The sequence below is a fragment of the Anguilla anguilla genome, chromosome 7 (genome assembly GCF_013347855.1).
Source record: "Anguilla anguilla isolate fAngAng1 chromosome 7, fAngAng1.pri, whole genome shotgun sequence".
Taxonomy (NCBI): domain Eukaryota; kingdom Metazoa; phylum Chordata; class Actinopteri; order Anguilliformes; family Anguillidae; genus Anguilla; species Anguilla anguilla.
Window position 1 is genome coordinate 56,284,711 of NC_049207.1, and position 20,846 is coordinate 56,305,556.

At 44.3% G+C, this 20,846-nt stretch overlaps 5 protein-coding genes across 10 annotated transcripts in view; 3 read left to right on the plus strand and 2 right to left on the minus strand.

Annotated features, from left to right (window-relative positions):
• Positions 1-937, minus strand: part of rnf150a (ring finger protein 150a) — a 28,019-nt gene extending 27,082 nt beyond the window's left edge. For all 3 annotated transcript variants that reach the window (XR_004766354.1, XM_035427684.1, XM_035427685.1), the window contains exon 1: positions 213-937. Coding sequence is in view for 2 of the 3 variants with exons in the window: in XM_035427684.1 (XP_035283575.1) it covers positions 213-666 (454 nt within the window). In the remaining variant the exon portion in view is untranslated. The remainder of the gene's footprint in view (positions 1-212) is intronic.
• znf330 (zinc finger protein 330) lies at positions 395-5,950 on the plus strand. 3 transcript variants are annotated; one of them, XM_035427688.1, is made up of 10 exons: positions 395-522; positions 2,369-2,508; positions 2,683-2,702; positions 2,928-2,998; positions 3,211-3,287; positions 3,577-3,703; positions 3,906-4,010; positions 4,414-4,460; positions 4,559-4,676; positions 4,765-5,950. In XM_035427688.1, the coding sequence occupies exons 2-10, from the start codon at positions 2,389-2,391 to the stop codon at positions 5,016-5,018; spliced, it is 939 nt and encodes a 312-aa protein (XP_035283579.1). In that variant the 5' UTR covers positions 395-522; positions 2,369-2,388; the 3' UTR covers positions 5,019-5,950. The 3 variants fall into 3 exon arrangements, with proteins under 3 accessions (XP_035283579.1, XP_035283577.1, XP_035283578.1); XM_035427686.1 differs by lacking the exon at positions 395-522 and adding an exon at positions 1,441-1,543; XM_035427687.1 differs by lacking the exon at positions 395-522 and adding an exon at positions 1,550-2,081.
• A 236-nt stretch (positions 5,951-6,186) lies between these two features.
• Positions 6,187-16,245, plus strand: il15 (interleukin 15). Of its 2 annotated transcripts, none has more exons than XM_035427690.1 (6): positions 6,187-6,535; positions 12,838-12,932; positions 13,620-13,710; positions 14,507-14,551; positions 14,961-15,089; positions 15,471-16,245. In XM_035427690.1, exons 1-6 carry the CDS (start codon positions 6,461-6,463, stop codon positions 15,576-15,578), a joined length of 543 nt encoding a protein of 180 aa, XP_035283581.1. In that variant the 5' UTR covers positions 6,187-6,460; the 3' UTR covers positions 15,579-16,245. The 2 variants fall into 2 exon arrangements, with proteins under 2 accessions (XP_035283581.1, XP_035283582.1); XM_035427691.1 differs by having other exon boundaries at positions 15,009-15,089.
• On the plus strand, positions 10,703-12,000 carry LOC118232621 (uncharacterized PE-PGRS family protein PE_PGRS54-like). The gene is made up of 2 exons (XM_035427689.1): positions 10,703-11,386; positions 11,569-12,000. The coding sequence occupies exons 1-2, from the start codon at positions 10,772-10,774 to the stop codon at positions 11,836-11,838; spliced, it is 885 nt and encodes a 294-aa protein (XP_035283580.1). The 5' UTR covers positions 10,703-10,771; the 3' UTR covers positions 11,839-12,000.
• Positions 16,246-18,031: 1,786 nt separating the features above from the next.
• Positions 18,032-20,846, minus strand: part of inpp4b (inositol polyphosphate-4-phosphatase type II B) — a 200,846-nt gene continuing 198,031 nt past the window's right edge. The window contains exon 26 of the mRNA XM_035426138.1: positions 18,032-19,857. Within this exon, the coding sequence (XP_035282029.1) occupies positions 19,725-19,857 (133 nt within the window). The 3' untranslated portion in view covers positions 18,032-19,724. The remainder of the gene's footprint in view (positions 19,858-20,846) is intronic.

Below are 20,846 nucleotides of genomic sequence, written 5' to 3' on the forward strand. Positions count from 1 at the left end.
AAATCCACATTGCATATAAAGCTACAAGTAGATTGTGTGTTGGCCATGTTCTGCAAAAAGGGCCTTGTTGCAGAGGGCTTCGTTATTTGCACTAATGTTATCCAGCTTGCAACCATTAACATGTGCGTGTAGGTAGGTAGTGGGTTATTTCTAATTAGCAAGCTACGATCGCAGCTAATACTGTGTTCACAAGCTTCTGGCGAGGAACTTACCTTGATGGGGCATTGTGATAGTTTCGTTGGCATTGCTGGAGCCCACGTTAAATATGACAACCGCAGAAGCGTTTTGGCTTGCGGCATGGCGAATTTTGTCTCTGTAAGTGCAGTTCCCCTTTGCTATCAAAGCTACCCACAAGCTAGCATTAGCGGGGATCGCAAATTTAGTGTTCGGATCGCAAGCCTGTCTGTCGTGCAAAAAATAGGGCATTACCACCACCCCCTTGGCATCCTGCTTCAGTGAATGTTCGCCATAGCGGCCGCACTCGGTCTTCTCTGTTTTGATCTCTGAAGTCGCAGGATCCAGGTAGGTAATGTTCACAAACGCGGTGTACCATTCCTCTTTCTCCGCGACGGTGAAATCCAGGCACAGCAAATGTACAAAACAGAAAGAGAGCAGCCATGTTGACAGAGCCAGGCTGCGGCAGGCTTGAATAAGGGACATTGCCATATCAATCCCGAGCCGATTGGTTCCCTGCTGCCGAGCTGACTCCTGCTCCACGGTCTCAGTTTGTTTTCCTCGTTCACTCTCTCTTCTTCCAAGTAATCAATCTTCTTCTACGCGAACCACACTGAATATATCAGTGCTACAGACGTAACTAGCTTGCTATACCAAACAAACGCCACCAACGTCTGTTTGCTTCATGAGACGATATTTCTGAACTGCTGGGTGCGCAGGAGGTGCTTTGTGGTGTCGATGCTAGCTTGCTACTGTATTGTGATTTGGCCTGAACGCGTAAAGATCTTTTACAAAGTTAATGGAATAGCGCCATCTCCTGGATTTGTTTAGCATATTTCTACGGATGTTATCCTTCCTGTAGCAAAAGTCCGGGGGGAAAACATCTACAGTCTACGTATAAAACACAAACACTGCCAAATTGCTTTCATTTCGTTTAATTTAAGTGTAATTAAGATAAAATATGCACTATAGTCTATTGTTGGAAGTACAATAGTTTATAGCATATTTTATCACACCAGGTTAAAAAATCACAATTGTGATCATTACCGAAGTAATAGTAGTGGAAGGGTTGCTAACAAGGTGTTTGAGAAAAAAGAAATAACCCTCCAACTGTGGGGGAACACATTCCAAACTATATAGGCGGTGTTGTTATTATTGTTGTTGTTGTTGTTGTTGTTGATGATGATATGCCTGACTTGCTACCATAGACTGTAAAGCTCCGCAACAAGTACCCTGATATTTTGGTTCGGCTACCGTTCTGGGTAGGAACTGAATTATTTCCCTGGTTTGTTAGACCGGAGTGTAAATTGTGTGGGACAGGACGTCATTGCGTAAGCAAACGCTGCGTGGGTCATCTCTGCTTTACCGGGTAGGGGTTAACTTGAATTATTACAGCTATCTGGTTAGCAAAATGCGTTGTTAAAATAATATTTATGTATGTTGTATGTGGCTCTTGATCCATGTTTTGGTGATTTTTCTATTGCTAGCAAGCTCGTTAGCTGTAAGTTCAGAGGAGCGAAGGCTAACTCTGTAGTTAGCCAGTCCAGCGAGCTAGCTAACTACCGCTTAGTGCCATAGCATATAACGTCAGCTGGTATTTTAACTAGCTTGTGCTAGCTGGGTAACAGGTCAGCAGTGCCAAGCTCACATTCATAAATGTCCACCACCTTGCAGAAGTTTAAGGAAGGATTTATTGTTAGTGAGAGGAAACCCAACTTAATTTCACGACTTCATTGAAGGTGTTGAGGTTCTGATGATTCTGACAAGGCGGGACCGTGGCCTGGTGCTGGGGTAAGAGGTAGCCACCGTTAGCAAAGGGTGAGGTACGGGAAACCTAGTCGGGGAGTAGAGTTATGGGAGCTACCGACGTAGCAGATGACAACTAACTAGTCTACAAAGCTTAGCTGGTAAGCCTGCTTACAATCTCATTACCGTTTCTTTTATGAAAGCGAAGTAGAAGAGATGCAGAGTGATTTATGCACCATTACACAAGAGTATTAAGACATTGTAGTGTATGGAACTATAATCTACGTGGCATGCTGTCTAAAATGAGTTTTATTGCGCATTCAGACCGGTGCTGTAGTATATTTAAGGGCGACTCTTAATTATAACTAAGGATTATTAATTATAATGCCATTTTAACCAAAGTATTGTGTTGGTTCTGAGCTCTAATGATTGTCTCCTTATGATACAGGATTTGTGGTCCATTGAAAGATGCCAAAAAAGAAGACGGGAGCACGCAAGAAAGCTGAAAGCCGGAAGGAAAGGGAGAAACAGAGTCGTGCTAACAGGGAGCATGTCGATGTGGCCAAACACCCATGCAACTCTGCCATGGTACGCTCGATTCTTTTAATGCAGAGCTCATATTTTCATAAAGTCAGGAAGATTTCAGCACAGCTTTTTCAATCTGTAGACATTTGATTAAAGCCAAATGACACAAAAATATCTTATTACGAAGTTTATTATGTTAATACGTTGTTAAATGAGGATGGTACTCTTGTTTTGCAGGAGTGTGACAAGTGCCTGAGGTAAGGATCCTTTTGCAGATTTATTTGAGAAAAGAAAGTTGGCCACACACCATGCACAGCACGATATCTTTTATGCACATAAGTCTCCTGTAGGTTGTTTATTTCGGTTACTGAGAGCATTACATTTTCCACAGTGAACCACAAGCTCACCTGTTAATTTATGCGCCAACTAACAACATATTTATTTTCTTCCTACGTATTTTTCTTTGGTTAAATGACACCAAGACGTCAGAAGACCAGAGCGTTCTGCTACTTCTGTTCTTCTGTACAGAAGCTGCCCATGTGTGCGCAGTGTGGTAAGGCTTAAAAACATCAGTCTGTGTCTAATGCCTATGGCCTTTAGAAAATGACAAGAAAAGTAGTTTAATCAGAATTCTCCTGATCTCGAGAAGGGTTTGCTGAAATTTGGGTAGAAACAAGGAAAGTCATTCATGAGTCATGTTTATGAGCTGTAATGTGTCTTAGTAGTGGTTGCTTACTATGATGTCTGTTTCTCGTCTTTCCAAAGGAAAAACAAAGTGTATGAAGTCTTCTGACTGTGTAATCAAGCACCCAGGGGTCCACAGCACCGGAATGGCCATGGTGGTAAGGTGTAATACAGGCTGGTGTTTAGATGAGCTCAGTGTGTGTTTAAAAAGGCACTCATGGAAAAATAGGGTTTTTGACATTGAGCTCCTGCTTGATCCAATGCCGAAGATGTCTGTTGATAACCTGGAACGTTCTCCTGTCTATCAGTATAGTGCATTGTTATTAAGGTACTTTCAGCACAAAATCTCGGCTTAATTTTGTTTTGCGGTGTACATGAAACAAACCTGACACCACCTCTCTCGAGTGGCATGGTATAATTCCCTGTGTTTTCAAATGATGCCTGCAGGGGGCGGTGTGTGATTTTTGTGAGGCCTGGGTCTGCCACGGAGCGAAGTGTCTGAACACACATGCCTGCACGTGCCCGCTGTCGGACGCGGACTGCATCGAGTGTGACCGCTGCGTCTGGGATCACGGTAATCACCAGAGTAATATCTACCCCTGGAGGACTCGGGTTTAATGCCTCCACTGCTGGGGGGGTTGTTTGTTTTGGGGTGGGGGGTGTTTGTGTACAGACCGCTGCCCTGCGTACAGTGTGCGGCTTTGCCCGGGTGTGGCCGTGTTGGGTACCTGTCTCTCAGGCGTTTCCTGCTTGATCGCCGTCTCACTTTGCCACAGGCGGCCGGATATTTCGCTGCTCCTTCTGCCATAACTTCCTGTGTGAAGACGATCAGTTTGAGCATCAGGCCAGCTGCCAGGTTCTGGAGGCGGAAACATACAAGTGTAAGTGTGACATCACTGTTTCTGAGTGGCCTGAATTTACACAATGTCATTATGACTTGTGTTTATATTACATTACTAGTTCATTTTTTTTATTACTGTAAAAAACACCTTAAAAATATAATTGCTTCCTATGTAAACTTTTGTACATTTTTCTGGAAATCAAAGGTACATTACATTATCCCAATATTGGCATTGTTGTGGACATTACAATAACATTAAAGAACTCAAATATCAATGTAAACATTATATTCAGATTAAAAACAATGGACTACTTTTATGGACTACTTCCCTTTTGATTTGGTAGAGCACTGTCAATAGCGACAGGCCTTTGGGAGGACAAAGAAAGAATGACTAGAGGAGTGTCTCTCGAGCGCTTGAGTCTGTGACGCTGTTCTCATTGCAGGTATTTCCTGTAATCGTCTTGGCCAGCACTCTTGCCTCCGCTGCAAGGTCAGTCAAACAGAAAGAAAAAAAAACACAAACATGCCACGATTGCACGTAAATGTTTTCTCTTTGCATGCGTTTACATTTATTTTTGCTGTCCCCAGGCCTGCTACTGTGACGATCACGCCAGGAGTAAAGTGTTTAAGCAGGAGAAGGGGAAGTCTCTCCCCTGCCCCAAGTGTGGGCACGAAACGCAGGAAACTAAGGACCTCAGCATGTCCAGTAAGTAATATTATTATGAGCAGCTTGTCTGCCTCTTAGCTGTGCACTGTGCTCACATGCCGCCCCCCCTCCCCAATCCCCCCCCCAGCCCGCAATCTGAAGTTTGGTCGGCAGAGCTGCGCAGACGATGGGGGCGGAGCTTCGGGGTACCACGCCTACTGGAAAAACCTGGCATCAGGAGGAGGGGCTGACGAGCAGGAGGAAGAGTACGGGGCGGGAGACGACGACTACGATGAGGAGGACGACGACGACGAAGAGGAAGACGAGGAGGAAGAGGCGGACGCAGAGGCGGCTGGGCCCTTCGCCGCCCTCAGCCTGGGAAACTCTCCGTACGGAGAGTGAGCCTCAGGAGAGGAAGGGCTCTTTGTTCCTCCTGCACCATGCTTTTCTGTCCTTCTACAGCCAGAGTAATATCAGCTGTGGCTCAAGTGTCCATATCATTTATGTTAGCAGGCTTTATTTGAACATGTTTGTCATGTTGTATCATTGTGTTCTTCCTGCTTATATCTGAGAAGGCCTTGCTGTGTTCAGCCGGGGGTACTTTTGTTTTGATTGCGATGGTTGGCAGGAAGATTTAGTGGCTTTGTGATGCATACTTTTAACGTAATTTAGTTTCACCCAAAGGGGGTCAGTGACTGATTGTAATTAAGTGTGGTCAGCAGGAGACTGGTCTGTGTGGGAGAGCACATGGCCAACTTATCAAGTTATAATCTAGTTACAAACACACAAACGGCACAGGAGCAAAGTGGCACATTAGTGGTCGCTTGTTGGGATTAACTGTTCATTTACTGGTGACTGTATTTTGTTCTGCTGATATAACAGAAACAAGGTTATAATTATGGGGGGAAAAAACAATCTGGTCATTAGTTAATTTTGCAGACCATAAAAGCATAATGTTGATTTAGAAATAAAACTGAAAATTGGACTTTCTTTTGGAAAACTGAACTATCAAAACGAGACGGGATGTGTTTTCAGTTCATTTCGATACCTTTTTGGGGAGAAACTTTCAAAATGAATCAGGATGTGTACTGAGTCAAGGTCTTACACTATCCAGGGACAGCCTTCCAAGAACATTTCCCAAAGCCACAGATCCCTCCTATAGTTCACAAAGGTGGCAAATTAACTGAAAGTCTATAGTCTACTGTTCCACCCACAGCTCCACACACACAGTGTGTTAGATACAAGATCACTGTCTACATTTGTTTTCCAACAACCAATATTTCCCAAATATGTATCATAACAGTTTTAATCAATAAAGGATTACATTTACCCAATGTGTGTATTTTGACCACGTCCTTAAACAGTTCCAAACAGGCTTCATTACGAAGTAGACTACTAATTGTGTATTTGGCCCAGATGTGTCAAGTAGTAGTTATTTTAAAGGAGATTACGGATATGGTGCAATTTAATACACTTTCCTGTTCTATTTTAAAACGGAGTAAATAAGTCACGCCCTGACGAGGCATGGGCATGCCCAGTGAATATATTCATTTTACTACTTAGGTCAGACAGTAGAGGGAGTGACGCTTAATAGCAAACACAAATGCGTCGGCACTGTATTCCGCCCTCGTACGCAACGCTGGTACGAACGTTTCCAAAGCGTGTAATTTTATGGATTTACTCTCAGTTTGTAGAAAGTGGGCCACCGTTACGATTGGCACAGTCTTTTTTTTAAAGGACATATTTATGTGTATTTGTACACTTATAGTTAGTGAAATGGGCCAAGGCTGTCTGAGAATAGTCTTTTTTAGTTTTTTAATGGTGGAGTAAACAATACGTTTCGGATGAGCGCTTTTCTGGTCCTGTCGGCTCTCATTTTCTTTAAGCTTTGCACCTGGACCCGGGATTCAAAATCAAAGGTAACTGCCAATTATTTGCTGATTTATATTAGCTAATTTCACAGTTCTGTGTGACCGTGCACACTAATAGTCTCGAACTAAATATACACGTCTTGAGTGCTGTTTCAATGTTTAAAATAAAAAAAAAAGTGCATAGGCGCACGTTTGGGTACACGGGGAGTAGTCGACCCGATATTTCCATATTAATTAATTGATAGACTAGTTTGTGAGACTTGAAGTTTGAATACGCGGGATTACGTGGTGCAGTTGTGGAAGGCTACGCCTGTTCGGTCAGCCTTGTCGCATTCATGGTCAAGGCTGCCTCCTGAGAAATTAAAACACATTGTGAGCATAATGCATGGTTAACCATAGCTATTATATTATTGGGCATTTTTAACTACTGCAGTATACAGTATAAACCAGTGACGTCGTAGCTGAAGACAAACAAGTGAAAACGAAAGATTAATCTTTCGTAGTTTTATGACTTATATAACGTTAGTTTATTATAGGTTATGTGTATGCATGTGAAATCCACACATCTACCGCACTTTTCACAACATTCTCATCAAAAGAGCAAGGTGGGCTCATAGCAGTGTTTCACACGTAGCAAGGATAGTGCTATGGCTACGTCTGTTTATGTTTACATATTATGTGGGAGGAGTGCACTTGGTGTAAGCCTACCATAAATAAATGATTTCTTTAATGCAGTACATTAATATACGTAGAAAAATTATTTAAATGATAGACATATTTTATGTTGCTGCACCATACAGTTTTGTAACTCATGTTTTTACAGTGACGATGTGTGACTCTCGGAATACGCATCTTTTTAACAGATAAACGACAATTATTGTTTTGTAATAAACAAATATCGGAACATGCATCTCTTAATTTCTCGAGAAAAATGAGCACTTAGCAACAAAAACAAAGAAAATGACCGAAAATTTTCATTTTCTGAAGGTCCTGTTTTTGTACATAAGTATTTGTACAACTTACAAAATGCCCTCCAGGAGCAATGGACATTGCCACCCGTGGCAAATCTGATTGGCTAAGAATAAAAACTGTCACGCATATAATAAGTTGATGAATTGGTTGAGACACAAACAGCAGTAAACAATAGATTTTGTTCTTCTTCGTGAAAACCCCTGAAATAAAATAACTAGCTGAAAAAAAAAAATCAGCATGAAATTTTTTTTTTTTTCTTGAAGTGACCCTACCATTAAAAAAGTACTACCATTGCCCCCTTTTTAAATAATTTTTAAATAATTGTAATTATTTATTTTATTTATTTATTTAATAAAGTTTTACTGCCTCAGGGTACAGTGATTGTTTTATGAATCTTTGAAACCCTGCAGTTATGAAATCAGAAGTCGTAATTAATGTGCCACACATCCATTACAGAAAAAATGAATAAATAAAATCTTGATTACGATGTGTGTTTTGTAGTAAAGACTAGTGGTGTAGACAGACAACATACAGTCTCTCTGCACTGTGAAGTCTGAACAGAGTTATGAGTGACAGGTTGTTTCTGCATGACAAATATTGATTTAGGGTTTAAAATTCAACAAAGAGGGTTCACCACAGGGGATCTGGCGGGGCGGGGTGGGGTCACGGGACATGGAACAGTCACATGCAAGCCCATTCAGAATGGATATATGCACCTGAAATATTGGTGTTGATGTGCAGAGTCAATTTTTTGCTTACACATTCCTTATGCCAGGGCAAAGTCCCTGTCCCTTGGGTCACCTCCAAGCCACTCCCTCTCTTGATACTGACGTGTAAGCGTTTGCCATACAGCAGCAAGACGCGCTGAGTGCGTGGGCCTGACCATCTGGGAAGCGCGTCCCCGGTCGGGGTCAGACGAATAATGGCGGGGGTGACATGGAGCGTCGGTCTCCATCGATTGGCCCTGCTATGGTGCGCACTCTTAGGCATGCCAGTGGTCCCAGCATCAGTGGGTGAATAACTGTTTGGCTGTTTGATGTAGGCCTAATTAATGTGCAAGGTAACCTGCCAGTCAACAGTGAACTGAACCCTGGGGTCACGCCCTCCCTTCTGTGTGTGTAGTGTTCTGTGTTCATCCAGCCTTTTGCTTGTGGTGTCAGCCAGATGAACCAATAAAGCACTAATAATATTACTAATCATGAGAAAAGGAGTTCCAGGAGTCACCAAAAGTCCCATCATTGGACAGCAGGAGCTCATAAAACAGTTTTGTGAAATCAAGACTTCTAATGACTCAACGCTCCTGACTCACCGTACAAGCTGGTGAAAGCTGAAGCCCATTTCACCGGTTGTTCCTTCTCGAGTCAGACTTGCATTCGCACAAACCGTTTTCAGTCCTCTTGGTTTTTTTGTGGCCATGGGATTCCCTCTGCCGCTGCACGCACGCAGTGATCTGCTTCTCCACATGTAATACTGCTGATATAGGAAGTCATCGTGTCAGCTCTCTCAGCAACGTACCGGCCTTACGCTGCATGCATCATAGGGAATAGTTTCATACAAAATGGAAGATTAAACATAATTGAAAAAAAATTAATCATGCTACATGAAGTTTAATTTCACAAACCTATGATTACTTATAGCCCGGCCATTCAAACACAGAAATTATCAGAAACCTCTGTAAACATCAATGAAAACATGAAATAATACTGAAACACTAAAACTGCAAGAATATATATTTTTAAAACTCTAGAAAATGATCACTATAAATACGAAAGCAGTAGGACTATTCTCTTACATTTTTACTGGAATTTTCCTTTGTGTCAGCAAGTCTTCAGGTAAAGAGTAGGTTCAAACAACGTGGTTCCTCCTGCAGGCCAATTCCTGACACAGCACTTCACATGCTTGTTGTCATGGGATTGTCACACCTGTCCTTCCTGATTGGTTAAGACCACTTTGATGAATATGTTCAGTAGCCTTTAAGTGTAGAAACACTAATTTCTGCAGTGACCATCCTTTTTTTACCTTATGCACTTGCTATTCAGGGTTCAGGCCTGGTGTTTGCTCCGTTTGCTCCGTTTCTTGCCTTGCTACTCTGTACAGTGTCTTTGTGACAGTTCTCTGTAAAAAGCGCAATACAAATAAAATGTAATTAAATTGAGCTGAAGCTCAGAGCCTATCCTGAACTTAGGCCATATAATACAGGATCCTTGTTTCTCTCCATGGCCGTTAATTGGCACTTCTGTTACATTTAACCCCACAGCTGGACAGTCCGTACAGCTATGGTGAATTGGCATGGTTAATTAGCAGCTAATTAACCACAGAGCTATGAATGGTTAGTGCTGGCACCAGAAAGGATATCTGTCCATGTTTGACTAATGTTGAAACTAAAAGGAGCTGGTCCCCATCTCCCAGCAGACTCCCAGCAGGTTGGACTTTGATGGAAGACAGTATTCCTTCTGTGCGGCTCTTTCTGGCCACGCTGACTTTGCACCCCCTGCCTAGAAGCACTTGACAGGAAACCTCATTTTGTTGGGGAGGAACGAGCCGCTTCCTCTTTTAGTTCTGTTCCGCATTCCTGATCTGCTTATGTATTTCCACTGCTGGGGAGACTTCACTGTCTGGGGCCAGCATCTGCCCGTCCGAAGGGACCCTTCCTTTCCTGCCCAAATTCAGGCTCAGGCGCCCATCTGTCGGAATGGAGCCGCAGGGAAAAGAATGCGCTTTCATTCTCTCCGCTCGCACGCGGCTCCCCTCTCTTCCTGGTCTCTTGTGATTGGTGGGCCGGCGATGGCAGGACAGTCTCTGCCTCTGACAGGAAGTCTTAATCACCTCAATCTCCTCTTCATATTTTTAGTCAGAGAGCTGTGACTTGAGCAGTCAGCTGCAGGATGGCTTCCTTACTTCTTCTCTATAGCAGAGTACTGAGCACTGGGCAATGTGGACCATCGTCCTCCAGGAGTCACTGAAGGCAGCCACGGAGTGCCACGGAGTTTGTGTGTGTGGAGTCTGCATGTGTGGAGTCTGCATGTGCACAGTCTGCATGTGTGTGGAGTCTGCATGTGTGGAGTCTGCATGTGTGGAGTCTGCATGTGCACAGTCTGCATGTTCGCAGTCTGCATGTGCGGAGTCTGCATGTTCTCCCCGTGAGACCCTACACTGCCCATAGGTATGAGTGTGTGAGTGAATGGTGCGTGTGCCCTGCGATAGATAAGGCAGCCTGTCCAGGGTGTATTCCTGCCTCTCGCCCAATGCACACTGGGATAGGCCCCAGAAACCCCCACGACCCTGCCCAGGATAAGCTGGTATGGATAATGGATGGATAGCAGTTGCTGGGTAAAAACTGCAGCAGCCATTACACCGTGTAAAAGGGACACAGCTGCGGATCAGAGGGCTGTGGAGGAGCAGCGGATCAGAGGGCTGTGGAGGATCAGCCGATCAGAGGGCTGTGGAGGATCAGCGGATCAGAGGGCTGTGGAGGAGCAGCGGATCAGAGGGCTGTGGAGGAGCAGCGGATCAGAGGGCTGTGGAGGAGCAGCGGATCAGAGGGCTGTGCTGGGGGAGCAGCGGATCAGAGGGCCGTGGAGGAGCAGCGGATCAGAGGGCCGTGGAGGAGCAGCGGGTCAGAGGGCCGTGGAGGAGCAGCGGGTCAGAGGGCCGTGGAGGAGCAGCGGGTCAGAGGGCCGTGGAGGAGCAGCGGGTCAGAGGGCCGTGGAGGAGCAGCGGGTCAGAGGGCCGTGGAGGAGCAGCGGATCAGAGGGCCGTGGAGGAGCAGCGGGTCAGAGGGCCGTGGAGGAGCAGCGGGTCAGAGGGCCGTGGAGGAGCAGCGGGTCAGAGGGCCGTGGAGGAGCAGCGGATCAGAGGGCCGTGGAGGAGCAGCGGATCAGAGGGCCGTGGAGGAGCAGCGGATCAGAGGGCTGTGGAGGAGCAGCGGATCAGAGGGCTGTGCTGGGGCAGCAGCGGATCAGAGGGCTGTGCTGGGGCAGCAGCGGATCAGAGGGCTGTGCTGGGGGAGCAGCGGATCAGAGGGCTGTGCTGGGGGAGCAGCGGATCAGAGGGCTGTGCTGGGGGAGCAGCGGATCAGAGGGCTGTGCTGGGGGAGCAGCGGATCAGAGGGCTGTGGAGGAGCAGCGGATCAGAGGGCTGTGGAGGAGCAGCGGATCAGAGGGCTGTGGAGGAGCAGCGGATCAGAGGGCTGTGGAGGAGCAGCGGATCAGAGGGCTGTGGAGGAGCAGCGGATCAGAGGGCTGTGGAGGAGCAGCGGATCAGAGGGCTGTGGAGGAGCAGCGGATCAGAGGGCTGTGGAGGAGCAGTTTCCAGTTCTTCTGCAGTTCAACTCGGTGTCGAGAATTGTGTGTGCTACTGCAGTTAGCAGTGACAGCTGATTCCTGCTATACCTTTAAGCTTTACCGGCTTTATCTGACAATCTGAAAAGCTGCAGAATGCCCCAGCAGGCCAATATCTGCCAGCAGGTAGCAGCAAAAAGTAAAAAAAAAAACTTTTTCAGCAAAACGAAGCAATGAGAACAACTGAAGAACAAAAAGACGTGGTGGTGTGTGTTTGTACGGTGCAGTGTGCAACGGCCTCCAGGGAGAACTTTTGGAAAACTTATTTTTTGTTCTCTGACCCCCCCCCCCCCCCCCTCAGCTATTGGTCCAAATATCACATAGTTGGTTACATCACGGTGGAGAGTTCAGAGGGCAGACTTCACATGCTAATGTACGGAGAGTCAACGCCAATCTCTCTTCTGTAGAAATGGGATTTCTGTGAGTTCCCACATGTTTGATGAATGGTGCTACTTGTTTCAGCAAGTCATCAAAACGCCTAGCACACATTCGGAAATAAGAGAAAGTGGACCCCCTCGTCTAAACTCGCATTTGCCGAATGTACAAACAGAACTCTCCATTCTCCGTCCTACCCTGATTTAGAGGGCGAACGTACCATCTCCTTCACCTTTTTTTTCTTCTTTTGCATAGCTAGATAAACTAAAGCCACTTTAAACACTTTAAACTTTTTGTTTTGTGTTGTGATCTCACGTAGCCCTTCTCTTTATACATCCATGGTGTAGCCGCGAGACGGAGGTCTGGGCGAGATTCCAGCCCCGGTTAATAGCTGCCTTGTAATTATTCGTAATTATTCACGCCCCAGCGGCGTGGAGTGACATCAAACGGTTCTGTGTTCTCACTGAGTATACCGACAACAGTGTTCATGGACATGTTCGCCAGTGGTTCTCAATCCTGAAGTTCTTTCTTCTTATTGAGTATACTGCCAGCTTAAGGGGCAGGCCCAGCGCTCCCCGTGCTTGGATTCTGTAGACAGGGGGGATGAACGGGTCCTTTGGGCTGGGAACACCCTTCACCAAAATGGCTGTGCTTCTTTTGTAGAGACGCGTCAGGCAGGCCTGCTTCTTCTGCTGCTTCCGCTGCTGCCAGGACTGCCCCCCCAACAGCGAGATCTGGAACTCTCTCTTTCTGCTTAGGTATGTCATTAACGTGAAACGTAAAAGCAGAAGCTAACCTGTACTGCACGATGATGGTCCAGAGGGACTACACTACACACTGTAGTCCCTCTGGCCCCTGTAATGTTAGAAATGGGTTTAAGAACAGACAGCTGTCAGACAAAATGTAAATATACTTTTGAATTTTATTACATTTAAATACAGATTTTTCATATAAATGGTTATATTTGTATTAAAACTTAAAAGGTTACTTGATTAAGTTATCGCTCCTGTGCTGTCAAATATGGCTTTTTTAATTTGATAGTTAGGCATAATGGGACACTACACAAACTGGAAGCTTTGCTCTGTCAATCACTGTTAACAGCTGGAAGTGCTGCTGCACTAAATTCTGTATAACTTCCAGGTTGGCAGTGGGCCCCTACCCAGTCTGACCCGGTGTCAGAGGGCCAGTACTAGGGCCAGAATGCAGACCTTTAGTTACAAATAAAAAAGAAGAAGTCTTGCTTGAAAGTAGAGCAAGCAGAAATAGCAATGTGTTGGCATTTGCTTGTGATTCACTGTGTTCGGATGAAGCTATTTTTTCTTACCAGTAAACAGCACGCTTACGCAGGTGTCATATTTCTGTTTTTGAAATGGTTCAGTTGCAGGGTTGCCAAAGGGCCGTCGTACAGCCAGTGACTAACCTTCTTACTTGTGTTTTCCTTTCAGTTGTGTGTGTGCTTACATGTCTGCTGCAGAAGCAATGCAGGATATCTTTGAACTGAGGAGCTTCTTAAAGGATCACGAGAAATACTTTAAGGTGAGCTATTTGATTGTTTTCTCCAGCTTTGCGCAATGTTGGAAAGTAGTGAATATTATGGTATATACCACAGTTGGCACCATACTGCTGAGTTTAAATAAGACGCAGGAGAGATGTGAATGTGATGCACGCCACTCACACACACTGATATGCACACGCGCGCACACATTCACACGCACGCACGCACGCACGCACACACGCTCGTGTGAATCTGAGGTGGTTGGGATTCCACCAGAGCGTCTCTCTTCATTCATACCTTCGGATCGGAGCTTCTCGGGCCTCAGTTTCGCTTTCGTTTCCCCGCGGTGATGTGGCTTCGCAGAACTGAGCGCCAGACTGGCGAGGCCAGTTCACTCCAGCGCCGCCCGGTGCAGTGGAAAACATCCCAGCATCAGAGGCCATGTGAAACGCTTCCTGGAAAAAAAAAAAAAAAACATCACCGATATCCAAATGCTAATCACACAGAAGCTGTAGAACCTTGCTGAGCGCCAGACTGGCGAGGCCAGTTCACTTCAGCGCTGCGCGGTGCAGTGGAAAACATCCCAGCATCAGAGGCCATGTGAAACGCTTCCTGGAAAGAAAAAAAAAAAAACATCACGGATATCCAAATGCTGATCACACAGAAGCTGTAGAACCTTGCTACTGATGGGCTGTCTTATCAACAACTTAGTAGATATCAGACCGGAGTCAAATACAAATACATACATTTATGTCAGGAAATACGATGCTTAATGACTACAGTATTATTACACTTTTACGTATTATAACACTCAGTTTTAATATGTTTTTTCCTCAGAGATCTAATGCAACTTATTACACTCCTGGTTATAAAGAAATCAATGTAAGTATATTCATGTAAATAGATGGGGTGTGGTGGATAAGATCAGCAAAGGACATAGTGGAGTTTATTATATTAGGTGTATATGTGCAGGTTTGAAGGCATGTTCACACCTATTGTAAATTTGTATTTTCAGAATAATATTTGATCGCCTTCATAGTGGAATTTAATTTGGTTCCTCATGTAACCAACCATGTCTAACTTTTAAGTCAGTAATTCAAAAATGCATGTAAACAGCTGTATTGATAATATATTTTAGCCATTGCTATTACATTAGTTCCCTTTTCTGTGTAATGATTGTTTTTATTTTGTCAAACACACACACACACGTATATATACATACACACGTCTGTGTGTATCATTAGTTTGTGTGTTATTCTGTAAGTCATTTAGAACTCTTTTTATTCTACAGAAACCTTGTTTCAATGAAACCCTGCTCTGTTACATTGTGGAAGCGCAGGTTATTCTGTACGAGACAGAAGGAGAAAGTGAAAGATCCAGGATTGTGCTGGAATTGATGAAGAACGCCTATGAATCACTGGTGGGTCCCACACAGTCCTGCCACTGTCACAGAACAGATAAATATGATAACGATCTTGGAACAGAACATATACATATATAACGGTTCAGGGCAGGATATTCCTTTAGGCCTAGGAGGGTCATACTGATGAATTGCACTTCTAGTTTGTTTTATGTTATTGACGATCTGACTGTACAAGAACATGACAATGATGTTATCAGAGGTAAACTATTGGAAAACATGATTATAATCCTTGCCGAGTAATTTTTATTTCCTCAGTGACACTATGTCACATTGAGTATGACGTGAGTCTGCTCTTACCAACGGCACAGATACAGTATATATTATATATATTTTTATATATGTGTGTATTAAATATATATTTATTTTTTCCTTTTTCAGAACAGCGTGAACTGCTTGCCTTGTGAAGCTTTTGAGGAAACCAACTCTACAACATTCCTGCACAATTTTCATACATTTTTGCAGAAAGTAGAAGATGTATTGAGCTGAGGATCCCTGCTTCTGTTGTATTTCTATGCAGTGGTGTAAATAAGCTGTACATACACTTTTCAGATGTTAATATTTTTACGTACATTAGCTGTGCATAGTATTATTAGGTTATTAAATGATGCACGCAATATGCAGTGGCAGTTATTTATCACTGTAAAAGTAAATGGCCTGTAATCAGCCCTGTTTAGGGAAGCCTGTTAATGCCTATTTAATAAACTCATTAATAAGACAGCACAGGAATATACTGCATTTAGTGTGTTTAACAGCCATGATCTTCACGCATATGAAGTGCTCAGTTAAAATTTTATTTCTAGTCAATGTTCTGTGGGAAATGTGAAATGTTTGAGCTGTATTTTGATATTGTTTTTGTATATTTGTAACAGAACGAACACATGGTTATTATTATTTTTTTTTTTTTTAAATCCTTTCTTCCACATTTTCTTCCTAATTTGGAGTGGTGCTCACGTGGCAGTCAGGGACAGTTTTAACAGGCTCAGAATCCCAACTGCTCCTTTTCGAAGCACAGCCCTGATGCCCGATCCTGCTCCTAGAACAGTTCCTTAACTGGATAAGCCACACGGCAGCCTCACAATGGCCTTATTACTGTGAAATATTCAAGGTGGATTTGAGTGTAAACACAAAATAAAGTTCTACAGTATAACGGCAATTGTCAAGGTCAAAGTTCACTGCATTTACTCCGTATTCAAATGTCTTGCTTTCCTTGAAGTTATATTAGGGGTTCTCTCATTTCCGACATTCAAATTAATGTGGTGATGTCACCATCAGGTTTCTCACTGTCAAGATTCATTCTAGAACACTTTTCCATAAATATAACTCTGGGATCATTTCAGCTACAAGAAATTCAGAACATGCACATACACACAGTTACTCACATTTTTTTAGCTTTATTTAAACTGCCAATGACAAAACATGGATTGCACATTTTACATGAAAGTTTCCATTTGAGTGGTTTAATGTAGTCTTCAGATGAAGACGTTCGTCTTGCAGAGAAGCAGGAAGGGGACTTCCTGTATTTCCTTGCAAAAAGGAAGCCCATCGTTCTTCAGATAAATGTTCTCACACTGAACAGAGAGCAGGTCAGCGAGGGTGTGTTAACGGTTAACGAGCATTGCAAGCAGAGGGACACAAGTTAACGACACACGGTATACCACATAATAGTCCCACTGTAAACGTGACAGGGTTGGTATGTGCTCTGACAGATGAATATGTCCTAATGTCACAAAAGTGAATAACGCTGTTTTGCTAAGGCATCAATGAAAGCCGACGTTTGGTTTTGTAACTTGCAGGGTTGGGGTCACTTCTAATGTTAACTGTAATTCACTGGGAAATTCCAAATCAAATAGTTGTAAAGAGACTAGAAAGGGTGTGGAGGTTCTATGCTCAGAGTTACAGTGTTATCTTAAAATAATATTTTACCATTTTAAGCTGGCCTGATTTTTAGAAAGCTGTTGCAGTGACCCCACAACCTTTCCCACAGCTGGCATTCCACAGCCATGAGCACATCCACAACGCTATGCAGGGAAAGAACATGTTTAACGACAGATGCGTGTGAGACTGAGTCCAACCAGTTGATGTGTGCATGCGAGTGTGTGAGTGTGTGTGTGCGTGCGTGCGTGCATGTGTGAGTACTGTGTGAGTGTGTGTGCGCATGCATGCGTGTGTTTGCGTGCGTGCATGTGTGAGTACCGTGTGTGAGTGTGTGTGCGTGCGTGAGTGTGTGCGCATGCATGCGTGTGTGTGTGCGTGCGTGCATGTGAGTACCGTGTGTGTGTGTGTGCGCGTGTGTGCATGTGTGAGTACTGTGTGAGTGTGTGCGTGTGTGAGTGAGTGTGCGCATGCATGCATGCGTGTGTGTGCGTGCATGTGTGAGTACCGTGTGTGAGTGTGTGTGCGTGCGTGTGTGAGTGTGTGCGCGTGCATGCGTGCGTGAGTGTGTGCTAAGTCACACACTGTTGGTAGACACGACGAGAGCAACTTGTAGCGCATGAGGGGAGAGGAGGAGAGAGGAGGGCCGAGGAGGAGAGAGGAGGACGAGGAGGAGGAGGACAGGAGAGGAGGAGCAGCTTCCCTCTCAGGCTGGTGAAAACACGCAAGTCCCGCCGCTCAGTCGACGTCGTCCTGGTTACAGCAAAATGCAGAACTGATCTCCGCACATTCAGATCTGAATCTTCCAGCTCGGTCACGGGCAGAAGAGCTGGATCTCTGCAGGCGGGTCCCAAACCCGTAACACACAAGTCCAAGTCCCTCTGGGTAAAAGCATCCAGCAGATGAACAAAATGAACAAATGTTTCCACTGGTGTGACTCCACCACGTCGATTCCCCATTTCACCAAAAGGGGCTCGAAGGCTACTTGGTACAAATGATTAACAGATATGGATCTGGTAACAACTGCTCCTCCAGCACTTTTGTTGGGACCATTAAAACATCAGTAATGTCTGGAACACAGATATATTTTATTGAAAATGTTCATCGAGACATCATTTCAGTCATGCTTAGGACAGTATAGATTTTTATAAGTTTCCATAATTTCACATGAGAAAATATTAACAGTATGTACAACAGACTTTTGATGATGGTGAAAATGCATACAAAATATGTGCTCAAATACAAATGTAGCAAAAACATGCAAAAAAAAACAAACAAAAAAACATTCAGAGCTCACCTGTTTGAGAAGCTACCTGAACTCAAGAAAAAGTGAAATAACACATTTACTAAAATCATGAAAGTTTTACTGTGATAGAGGAGGGGGGTTTACATTTTTGGAGTCTTTGGAGTAATGTTTTCAGAAACTTGAATCATCTAGGTCTAAGCCGAAAGTGTCTGTTTTTGAAGTGCAGTCTGAATTCTGATGGAAATGCTAAGTATTATCAAACATAAGTGGGAAATGCAATAAAATATGAACTTTAAAAAAGAAGAAAAAACACAGAAGTTAAACACACACTTGGAAATGTGTGTTTGCATTAATGTTTTTCCTACCTGAGCATGGTGATGAAATTGAATATGGAAATAATTAGTCCATATTACCCACTTCCTGTGTTTTTGAGAAGATTAAAATACTCTTATCGGGATCGTAACCAGTCCTGGAGCGTTCCAGAATAGCAGTTCCAGAACATTAACTGAGAATTACTCATTTTGGCAAATTTGAAGCAACTTTCGAAATTCTCCCACAATGCACCATTTAACCACTCCAGTGGGACAGACGTAACATTTGTATGACTATGAGCTGTTTCTGCCGCAGAGAAGCGCTGTTTCTGCGCAGAGAAGCGCTGTTTCTGCGCAGAGAAGCGCTGTTTCTGCCGCAGAGAAGCGCTGTTTCACAGCGCCCGGCACTGCTGTTCTTTCCCTGCTGAACACGGCTGCGCAGACGAAGGATCGAAGGTTCAGGTCCAGCTCGAGGAACCGCCACGTCCTGTGCAGACGAATGGAGGGCTTTTTGGCTGAGAGTTCCTGTCCTGCGTGAGAGGAGGGGAAACAGCAGCACGACTCTGCTCTGCTGCGTGGGTTTGGGTTTCACTGGCAGGCGAGGTCTTGCACTTGGCACAAGAGTTCAAAGACAACTCCTTTTCTATAAGAGTCTTATATTTACACGCTTTACCGGGACACACACGCAGGTATTTGGAAGCGATGAAGCGCAGCGCTGAACGCGATGGTGTGTGACCTGCCTGTGATTACGCTCCGGTCACTGGATGAGCCACTAAATGAGCAGTGTCCCGCTGGAATGTGCAAAGCACCTTCACTGCACCTCCAGCGCTCCCAGCCGCAGGGTGGGCTAACACTCACGTCAGAACAGTAAAGCTCGAGTGTCTTACCTTTTTAAGAATTCGACTGTGATGCCTGTATATACGACTAGCATCCAGGAAAGGAAATACTTTTACTTTTTTATTTAATACTTTAAATAATTTTAGCTACATTCCATTTTTTTCTTTTTACAAATTCCAACTCATAGCTGAAAATATTAAACCACTGGACTTTGTAGGACTCAGTGAGAAGTTTGAATCCAAAAAACAAACTCAGTTTGCTGGATCCAGAAGACGTGTCAGCCGACTCCACAGCCACAGAATCGGTTCGCTCTTGCATTTCCTTGGTGGGGGAAATGCGTCTGTTCCTTTCGAATCTTTCCGCTTCTCATGAATCCACCTTTCCGTAGGTGCCCTCCGGGGGTCTGTAGAACTTGGGAAAAGCCATCAGCTGAAGCATGTTGAAGGCATATTTCCTGCACTTAATATTCTTTTGCACGTTCTCAATCCGGCATCCTTCTCTGGTACATGGAAGGGAACAAAATAAAATGAAATCATAAAACAATGCTGGAACATAATACACAAAAGGCAAATATTTACAATAACACAAATACAGGATCATAATGGGTAAACATATATTGGAAAATCAATGTCTCCTATCTCTTATAAAACGACTCCGCAGAGGATTATTACAGACTTCTAGGACGCTAATAAAACATAGGCATATCAATAACGTATCTCTGGTGACCTTTAACCAGAACTAAAGTTTTATCAGATGCATTGCATCCACTGTGTGTGATATATTATATATTAGACATGCATAAAGATTGTGGGATTGAGTGGCCAAGTGATGGTCAGATTAAAGGCTCACAGCCGAAATGTTTCAGTTCATTTCACCACAGAGAAGGGAACTGGGGATGTATTCTCACATAAGCCTGCAGGTAAATACAGAAGCTTGAAAACACCACATTCAAACCATCGAATCCAATGCAAATCCCACTCCCAGACCTGAACCCTCCCAGACTGGACCCCCCCCCCCCCCCCCCCCCCCGACCTGACCCCTCCCAGACTGGACCCCTCCAAGGCCTCCATACATTAGTATGGCTTCATGTTCAGTGAAAAGCTGTGAATGTAGTGTGTGCCATGCACTAAATAAACCCACACCCACACCCAAAACCTCCACCCGGCCCATTCCAACACACCCCACGCCAGAACGGCAAACAGGTGCCAGTGCAGTATCACTTCACCCGATTTATGCGTCAATATACAGCCCAGACTGTTCACATTTCTCAGATAATTTTGGCTATACTGAGTATAATATCCTACTTCAGAAGCAGACAATCAGCTACTCCTACAATATATACTACATAAGGTAAATACTATATTTTAGGCAGCAGGGAGAACTTTTCTACGCGGTCTTTGTAAAATAAAAAAATAAAAAGATCATATCAGGGACAGGAATGCGGGAAGGCCCCCAGGTATCAGCGCACGTGAAGAAGAACGGCACAGC